We start from the raw sequence: 10,626 nt of genomic DNA on the forward strand, positions 1-10,626 counted from the left end.
AATCGCCGGTTTTTGAGGATAAAATCGTCAAAATGATTCTTTCTCCTAAGTGAGGGTGTTGAAATGGGGTGTGGGAGGATTTCCAGGTATTTCGCTATTTATTTCATGTCCAAAACTTTTAAATTCGAACATTTTGTGCAATTTTAGGTGATACGTACAACCGTTAGGTGAACAAAACTATAAAGCAAGAGCATAAAATTTATTTAATGAAATTTTTATTTTTTTATGAAATTTCATGTTTCATGAAATATTTTTAATAATTTTTTTATTATAAAATTTTTATAAATGTTTTATTTAATAATTCTTTGTAATAAAATTGTTATTTATTAAAATTAATAATTAATAGTTTTTTTTAAACCATATCGTTTTAAGAAAAATAAAATAGTTTTTATGAACATTATTTTTTTTTAATAAAATTCTTTTTTATAAGAGTTTATTAACTAATTTTTTTGAAATATTTTTGTTTACATGTATGTATATTTTATTTTTAATTACATATTTTTCTAATTTGTTTTAATATTTTTTTTAATAAATTTTTTTCAATAATTTTTCGTAACAATTTCTTTTATTTGATAAATTTCTTTTAATAATTTTTTGAAATAAAATTTTTTTAATTAAATTTTGCTCCTATATTTTATTTAGTAACATTATATGTATGTATTACATATAACAACTTTTTACTTAATAACACTTTTTATGTATATGTATGTATACTTGTAGACATTATAAAATATATTATTGCATTTGTGCCAGGCAAAATGTTTTAAATTTGCTATAAAAGCTTTTTGGGTAAAATTTTAATTTTAATTGGAATGCCACTTTTGACTTGAGATTGTTGTTGTGCTTATTATGGCGTTCTTCAAGCTGACTCCTGCGCTTGCCTGTACTCAAACACACTGCCGCGTTCGGTCAAATGATGCTTCTCTGCATGTGATATCACTTTGCCACCAATGGCTGCCACACTCGGCACACCATAACCGCCACCGCCGGGAGTTTTCAGCAGAAATATGTCCTAAAATAAACGAAAAAATACAATTTGTGCAAAATATTAAAAATACAAAGTAAGAAAAAAGAACTTACGCCTGCCTCCACATCGATGCAAGTTTTGGCGCCCAACGAGATGACGCGCCCATCGGGTTTGCGCAGCAAATTCAAACCGCGCTTAGCTGGCAGACCACCCGCCAAGCCGTAGGGTTGCAGCGTGCGCCGCTCCGTCAAAATCGACAAGGTGACCGGTTTGCGGAAGAGCAACTCGCGTTCGACACCCTCACCACCGTGGAATTGGCCGGCACCACCAGACTGATCCGTGCGCAAGCAGAAACGTTTCAGGATGATCGGATAACGCAATTCCATTATCTCCGCATCGGTGATGCGCGTGTTCGTCATATGTGTGTGCACACCATCGGCGCCATGCCATGTTGGACCAGCGCCAGCACCGCCCGCCACCGTCTCATAGTAGCCCCACTCCTCATCGCCAATGGTGACGTTATTCATGCAGCCACATGAGGCGGCGCACACGCTGAAGGTCTTCAGCACGGTATCGACGATGCGTTGTGAGGTCAGCACATTGCCACCGACCACAGCGGCGCCCTCCGAGGGATCCAAGATGGAGTTCTTCGGCACAATCACTTTGATGGGCGCCAAGCAGCCCTGATTGAGTGGCACATCGTGACCGACCATGCAGCGCAGACAGTAGATGAGCGCGGAGAGCGTAATGGCGCGCGGTGCATTGCAATTGCCCCATACCTCTGCACCCGAACCGGTGAAGTCACAGATAGCATTGCCTTGCACGGGATCGATTTCGACACGCAACTTTATCGGTGAACCGTCATCCATGAGCTCCACGCCCTCCAAAGTGGTGGTGCCATTGCGCTGCAAGACATTTTGTGCGATTTCCTTGAGCATATCGCGCACTGCGACTTCGGCGTTTTGCTGTATGTAATTCATGTAGGCCTGCACCACATCCAAGCCATAGCTATCGATGAGCTCCGACACGAGTTGTATGCCTTTGTGATTGGCGGCGATTTGCGCTTTCAGATCGGAAATGTTATCGGGCAGATTGCGTGTGCCAGTGGCGCCCTTGGCGGCGGTTGGTGTGGTGAGACGTACCACAATATGTTTCTCCTGGAACACGCCACCTTCGACAATCAGAAAAGACTTAAAGGCGGCACCCTCCTGCGCGAGCGACGTGGAGTGCGGTGGCATAGAGCCGGGTGTGATGCCACCGATGTCGGCGTGATGGCCACGTGAGGCGACGAAGAAAACTGGTTTCGGTTGATCGCTTAAGGTGGAAAGTGAGAGTGTGATGAAAATACTATAAGTAAAATTTTGTTGAAATAAAATAATTTTTGACTCACCGATAGAATACCGGCGTGATGACGGTGAAATCGGGCAGATGCGAACCGCCCGCTTGTGGATGATTGGACAATATAACGTCGCCGTTTTTAAGGCTATCGCCGCGCACGCGCAACTGATATTGCACCGTCTCCTGCATGGCGCCCAAGTGCACGGGTATGTGTGGCGCATTGCTCACGAGGCCACCGTCGGGACCAAAGAGCGCACATGAAAAGTCGAGGCGCTCTTTGATGTTGGTCGAAATCGATGTGCGTTGTAGCACCCTTTAGAAATGAAAAGCAAACAATTGCAAAAGTTTGCTATAAAATATACTTCGACACAGGCTTACCTGCCCATCTGCTCAGCTATGCTCATGAAGCGATGACTGAAGATGCTCAGCTGTATGGCGTCGAGTTTGCAGTCGACAACTGTGCGATTAGAGGAGCAAATATTTATCACCAGATCGCCGTGCTGCGTCACTTCTGCCACACAATCGGGCTCTACAAGTATGGTGGACAGTTGATCAATCAAAATTGCTGGTCCATTGATTTTACTGCCCGCCAACAAGCTCGCGGTTAAGTAGATCGGTGACTCGTGTGCGCCTTGCTCGAAGAAAATGCGTGTAAAACCTTGTGGCTTTGGTGTCTCCAACGCCGCTTGCTTAATTTCCAATTCAGGTGGCGTATTGTTCTTACCCAAGCCGCGCACGCGTATATCATCGACAACAATTGCGCGATTTTGCAGCACGAAACCGAACTCGGTGCGGTAGCGTTGCAGGAATGTGGCAATGAAATCACCATAAGCCGCAAGCAATGCGTCTTCTTTATGCGTTGTGGTGGCTGGCGCGCACATCAGCGCGCAATCGGTGCCATCGTATCTTAAATGTAAGAATGGCTCCAATTCCAATTTGCTATAACCTTGAGACTGCAAACTGCTGGCGCACTGCGCGGCCAATGCGTCCAAGCGTGTCTTCAAGAACGCGGCATTTTCTGCTGAGAACGCCAGACCACAAGGTTCTTGTGTCTCTTGCACAACATCGGCCAGCGCCATGCCGTAGGCGGAAAGTACGCCGGCGTACTTGTGCACGAGCACCTATTGGTTGAGAGCAGTAAGAAATTTTCATTAAATAATAACGCTTAGCGCGCAAATATTATATTTATTTACCTTGCTTATGCCCAACTCACGTGCGATGGAACAGGCGTGTTGACCGCCAGCGCCACCAAAACATGCCAACACATGCTGGGACGTGTCGAGGCCACGCGCTTGTGTTAGCGCCCTGATGGGACGGCACATAGCCTCGTTGGCGACGCGTATAAAGCCCAAAGCAACATCCTCTACACTCAATTGCTTCGAGTCACCGCCACTTTTCAGGTGCTCATTGATCAGCGCGCGCATTTCGTCGAATTTCGCTTTGGTTATGGCGTAGTCGAGCGCTTCATTTTCTTTGGGACCGAAAATTTTTGGAAAATATTCCGGCAATAGACGACCTAGTATAAGATTAGCATCTGTGACGGTGAGTGGGCCACCTTTCTTATAACACGCTGGTCCAGGATGCGCACCAGCCGATTCAGGGCCGACTACGAAGAGGCCAGAACGAAAGAAAAGCATTGAACCGCCACCGGCCGCCACCGTATTAATATCTAATTGTGGCGCTTGTATGGTGACACCGGCCGTTGTGCTCTCAATCACATGCTCATAGGTGCCAGCATAGCGTGAGACATCGGTCGATGTGCCGCCCATATCGAAACCTATTAGTGGCGCGTTCGTTTCACGTGCACCCGTCATTGCGTAGCCCACGACACCGCCAGCGGGACCGGAGAGAATGGCGCGCGCACCGCGAAAGTTCTCCATGCGCACCAAACCGCCATCCGATTGCATGAAAAGCACATCAACGCCAGCCAACTCTTTGTCGAAGCCAGATTTGAAGCTGAAAAATGTGTATGCACAATAGTTTCACTTATCTAATTCGAAATTATCTAATGTGATACTGTAGGATATGCAGTGGAGCAATTTACACAATGTATTTATATGACATTTGACTAGTCATTAACTGTCTTAGTTGTCTTATCAAGCACAATTTTATTACCTGTTGAGATAACGTTCTACGTGCGGTGTTAAATATGCCTCGGCGCAGGCTGTGTAACCGCGCGCCACTAAGCGTCGCATTGGCATAGCTTGATGCGAGAGCGTGATGTGCGTAAATCCAAGCTCCTCCGCTATTGCGCCAACTTGCAGTTCATGTACGGGACACGCAAAGCTATGTGCCAACACCACTGCCACGCTTGTGATGCCCTCTTCGCGCACCTGCTGCAGTGCTGAACGCACATTCGCTACATTGACGGGCTGCATCTCAAAATATTTTGCGCCCGAAGTGCCTTCAAGCAGCGGCCAAGTGTGTTCTATGTGAAACGAAAGTAGTTTATTTAAATACACTCATGCTTGCATAACATCATCTTTACCTAATTGACAGCGATTTGCCTGCTCTGGCACAATGCGGCAATTAATTTCCACTACGGTTTTATATAAATTGGACGGTTTACGTATATTGAGGTCGAATATTTTTGGACGCGCTTGATTGCCAATATACAACAAATCGCGGAAGCCCTCATTCACCACAAGCGCCACAGGATCACCCTTCCGCTCCAGTAATGCATTGGTGGCGACAGTTGTACCCATGCGTACCCAACCGATCTGACTAGTATCCACCAGACCCTCCTCCGTTACATCACGTCCAGTTTCCTAAAGGCGGAATTAATGCAAGAAATTTAATTGAAATAAATTGCGAAATTGCTTTGCATCCGCTTCATACCTCCTTTAGTATGCGTCTTATACCCTCCCGCGGTGCATCACTATATCGGCTGGGATCCTCTGATAACAGCTTCAAAGTACGCACTTTTCCATTTGGACAAATGCAAATTACGTCGGTGAAGGTGCCACCGCGATCAATTGCAAAGCAATATTTTCCATTTGTCAATTCAGCCATTAATACTTGTTCTTCACAATATAGAGTGTATGTAAGTTGATTATTTCAAAACGAATATGTATATATGTGCAAATGCGTCCCAACTACTTGAATGCCCACTGGATTCTGAGTTTTAAAATAGCTATGCATACGCTTATAAATCGTAAATGATTATCAAAAACGATAACAAAAAGCAAATACGGTGTGGTAGAAGATCAAATGAAGATATTTTCAACAACTGAACTCAAAGCACAGTAATACAATTAGAACTTCTCAAAACAAATAATATTTTGATAACAACTATTCAGCTGTGTGATAGCAGCAGTGAGTGTTGCCACGCGTTGACAGCAGCATTTATACCGACCATAGTTCGATAGACGTCTACTCAAACACTTATCGATAAATAGTCATGTAATCAGCTGAACGATTGTGAAATACTGTGACTGGAGTAGAATAAACAAGTTTAACTTAGAAGCTTAGCTAGAAATTTGTTTATTTATGAAATTCGTCGCTTATCATAACTTGTGTGTGTGAAGCTTTATTGTCATACTTGATATAAGCGTAGCTCTCAATTAAGCGCGTGATAGTTTTAGCAATTCATTGTCAACAAGTGTGCCTTATATCATTCTTACAATATATGTATGTACATATAAACGTATGAATATACATACATACATACATATGCACCTAGCTATACCTAAACAATCATACAAGTATAATGAGTAGCGCCGTGTATGTGTATATATACATATGTATGTTTATTAAGGTAAAGCTGATAATACTCGTTAACCTACATATGTATGAGATGTGATGCCGACTATTAGAGATATTTGTTTTCCATTTTTATTACACCCAGAAGGAAGCGTCGGATACCATATACAAAAATGTTGAGCATGACGAGCAGAGTCGATTTAGCCATGCGAACTAGGTCCTCAGTTTTTGAGATATCAAGCTGCATACTAAACTTAATAATTGGAATCAAGTGCTTGTATGGAAACTTTCATTTGACGAGATATAATCATCAAATTAGGCATAGATTTTTATCTAAGGCAATAGTGCAATCTCCGATCGTTCAGATCGGACCACTATAACATATAGTTGCCATACAAACTAACCAATAAAAATCAGTTGTACAGAATTCTGCCGTATTGACAATCCTTGGGTGTATAAAAAAGTCCGGGCCGTTTCGATTACGTAGACCCGACTGTCGTGGGTACGGATATATGAAGTCAATTCTAACCTCGACGCAACCGCATAACGGTTTTTCTAGTTTTTAACTAAAAACATCAAAAATGCTTATTAGAGTTATGTATGTATGTATGTATGTACTTACCTGCTTTCAACTCTATATACACACGCCCACTTTTAAATAAAAAAACACGTTCGATTTTTGTTTTAGGCGCACGAAATAGTTTAAAGTTTTATTGCATTGCCTTTCGTGTTGTTGTTGGTGTTGGCCGTGTGCATGTATGTATGTAAATATGTATGCAGGTGTCCGTCTGCAGTTTGAGTTTGTCGAGTTCAGCGTCAACACACTGTTTCGTTTTTTCGTGTGTATGTGTGTGTTGCTTTTTAATTTTATTTTTAATTCATAATTTAAATATCCTTCATATCAGTTAATACTTATCGTTTGCTCTGCTTGCTTGGAATATGTTCTTATCTTCTTTTTGTTGTTGCGGTACAATTAGTCGATAAACCTCAGCCAAGTGTTTTATTTGTTGCTTTTATTTTTGTTTTTTCTTTTGTATTGCCGTTTTACTAACCAAACCTTTGTTGTTGTTTTTTGTTTTTTTTTTTAAATTTATTTTGTATTTGTTTTTGTTTTTTGTTTGTTTGAAATTCAACACCTGTTAGCTTTTCACATTGAAACATGCAGTAATCAATATTTGTGGTACAACAGTTAATTATTCGTAATTGCTTTATAAGTATATATGCTTAATTTGTTTTTGTTTTTTTATATCGTTTTCTTTTAATATATTTTTGTATATGTATAATATTAATTTTTTGTTTTGTTTTTGGAATTAGTTACTTAAAATGCATTTAGTATCGCTGCTAACATTTAGTTAAGTGTATATATAAATTTAATTAATTTTTAATTAATTAATTTAATTTCATTAATTTCGTGTTTTTGCATTGCATTATTTATTTCTTTAATTCTGTTTAATTGCGGATTTAATTTCACATTTAAAACATTTTGATTCCATTGTTTATTCGTTTCCCCTTGGTTTACTCTTAAAGCGCTTGCTGTTTTGCAACAATATACATACATACATATACATGAGTTAATGCTTCATTACTTCGTTAATTAACAATCATTATTATTTATGTGTAAATTACATTGACTTTAATGTTTTTGTATATATTATTTAATAATCATTAAATTAAGTTTATTGCAATGTGTTGTTGTAGTTGTTTAAATGTATGCATTAGCACGTGTTTGCATTTGTATGTAATGTCATAAAAATTGAGTCCATTTTATGGCGCATTAAAAGTGCCGTTATTAATTTAATAGAAAGTGACGATATACAAATACAAAAACAACTATAAACAGCAAGCTATTGGCAACCGTTAGAAATATACTGTTTATGCATATTTTATTACTCACGCATGGTTGCTTTTTACTTGCACAAAATATAGTAATAATATTAAAAAAAAAATTATAATAAAAAGTTTAAACTAAATTAATAGTAGGACATAAACAAATATTATTATTAAGGGACGCACCTTGTGTGAAAATTTTAAAAAGTCGATTATTTCATATTACGATTGTTCGTAAATTAAAAATAATCTAAAAACTAATTTTTAGAATGTTTTTTTTTAATATTAAAAAATTATTTTATAAAACCATTATACGCCTGCAAAACTTTAAACAAACAATTAAAATGTTTAATAAAAAAATAAATATTAAAATAAGCCTTAAAACGGCATAAAGATATGAACCAAATAAAAAGTAAAAAAATAAATAATACTAAAAAATATAATATAATATTATTGTTAAAATTAACAACAAAAAAATTAAAATAAAAATTAAAAAATCATAATAGATAAAATATTAAAATTATTAATTTTATAAAAAAAGTTATAAAGAAAAAATAAAAATCTTCAACAAAATCAATAAAAAATATTCAAAAAAATTAAATGGAAAAATTAAAACAACCTAAAAAATACAAAAATATCTAAAAAGTAAAAAGAAAATATATAAGAAAAATATTGTTATTAAATTATACAACAAAAAAAAAAATTAATTAAATAAAAAATTAAAAAATCATAAAAATAAAATATTAATATAAATAATTTTATAAAACAAAAGTTTGCTTAAAATTTTAAACAAAATCAATAAAAAATATTTAAAAAAATTAAATAAAAAAATTAAAACAACATGAAAAATAAAAAACTAGATAAAAGGTAAAAATAAAATAATAAAAGAAAAAATATTATTATTAAAATATAGAACAAAAGAATTAAGAAAAAATCACAAAAATTAAAAAAATTTAATATATATATTTTTTTTTAATATTTTGTATTGTTTTAAATAAAAATTAAAAATGCTCAATTAAAAACCAAAAAATTTCAAAAAAATATAAAAAAATATAATAATAATAAAAAATCAACATAAAAATAAATAAAAAGTAATATTAAAAAGAAATAAAATTATTATAATAAATATTATTATTAAATTATACAGCAGAAAAATTAAAATTAAAAATAAATAAAGAAACATTAAATAACGATAAAAATAATTTTATATTTTATTGTTTTAAATATTTTATATGCATGCCAAAGTTTTAAATAAAAAATAAAAATGTTTGAATTAAAGCAAAAAAATGTTGCTTTAGTAAAATATAAAAACTAAATAAAAAGTAAAAAAAAAGATTATTAAAAAATAGGAATAAAATAGTATCATTAAAATATATCACAAAAAATTTAAATTAAAAATAAAAAAATTATAAAAAATAAAAAAAATAATAATAAAAAAATCATTTTATAAAAATATTATATGCATGCCAAAAAAAATTAAAAACCCCGAAAATTGTAAAAATGCACTTAATAATATTCTGTAAATGATTGTGAGTTAAAAGCTATAATCATAAGTATGTATGTAAGAGTAAATGAAGCGCATTTCTTCTTATTTTATTTAGGCTTTCGCTTAAATATTGCCTTTGGCGCATTTATTGTTGGTGCTTTAGTTTGCTTGTAAATATGTACTTTATATATTTTCCCAATATTTGCGTTTGTTTTCCAACCGCATACATAAATTGCAGCATGCAATACATATATACATATATTGTACTTATATTTATATGCATCTACATATGTATGTATGCATGTGAGTATGTAGCGCCTTTATAAAATAAAGTTTGTGAAAGCGACACGTTGAGCGATGTTCTGCGCGGAAAGGTTTAAGTCTAACATTTTAAATATTTTATATTTATTTATATTTTTTATTATAAAAAAACTTTATTTTAACTGTTTTATATTTTATTTATATTTTTTTTATTGTGTTTTCAGATTTTCATTAGTATTTGTTTACATTTTTTGTTTTTTATTTTATTTATTAATTTTAAATTTTATTTTATTTATTCAATTGTGCCAAAAGTTGATTATAAATTTGAAAACGCTTTTGCTTCGACTGTGATTAAAGTCCTTTACATTTATATGAATTTAAAATTTCTTATTACGTTTTCGGGAAATAAAAATTAAATTTTTACTTTTGTAAAATTTTAAAATTAAATTTTTAATTTTCGGATTAAAAAATTAAATTCTTAATGAAAATTAAATTTCTAATTTTTATTTCTTTTTTTTTTTTGTTTCATTAATTTAAAAATTTGCAACCATATTTTTAAGTCGTTTTAAATGTTTTTTTTTATATTTCAATTATTTAATTTTTTATATTTCAAATTATTTTTATTAATTTTTTTTATTCTTATTTTTGTTATTAACTTTTATGCATTTTCTTCCTCTTCAACGCAGTCAGCGTTATTACTAATATATTTATTTTTTATATTTTTTTATTGTATTTTTTTATACTTTCTCAAATTTACTGCACTCGACGTCATTAATACCATTTTTTTTATTTTTTTCGGTTTTATTTTTTTATTTTTATTTTATTTTATTCTATTTTTTATTCTTTAAATGTTTTTAATATATTTTTTGTTGTATTTTTTATATGTTGTATTTACTCAAATTTACTACTTTTTATTAAATTCAATTTTATTTTAATAATTCGCTTTTATGCAGTTACTCTACTTCAAGGTAGTCGGTGTCATAATACTATTTTTTAATTTATTTTTTTAATTTGATTTTTTTTATTTTATTTTTTTTATTTTTAT

General features: G+C 34.1%; 1 protein-coding gene across 1 annotated transcript; it reads right to left on the minus strand.

Annotated features, from left to right (window-relative positions):
• Nucleotides 1-733: 733 nt before the first annotated feature.
• Nucleotides 734-5,562, minus strand: LOC120773012 (5-oxoprolinase). The gene is made up of 8 exons (XM_040101934.1): nt 5,144-5,562; nt 4,794-5,073; nt 4,421-4,733; nt 3,499-4,261; nt 2,684-3,426; nt 2,358-2,618; nt 1,081-2,281; nt 734-1,012 (listed from the first exon to the last, which is right to left on the minus strand). Exons 1-8 carry the CDS (start codon nt 5,315-5,317, stop codon nt 860-862), a joined length of 3,888 nt encoding a protein of 1,295 aa, XP_039957868.1. The 5' UTR covers nt 5,318-5,562; the 3' UTR covers nt 734-859.
• Nucleotides 5,563-10,626: the final 5,064 nt, after the last annotated feature.

Source organism: Bactrocera tryoni, chromosome 3, assembly GCF_016617805.1.
Source record: "Bactrocera tryoni isolate S06 chromosome 3, CSIRO_BtryS06_freeze2, whole genome shotgun sequence".
Taxonomy (NCBI): Eukaryota; Metazoa; Arthropoda; class Insecta; order Diptera; family Tephritidae; genus Bactrocera; species Bactrocera tryoni.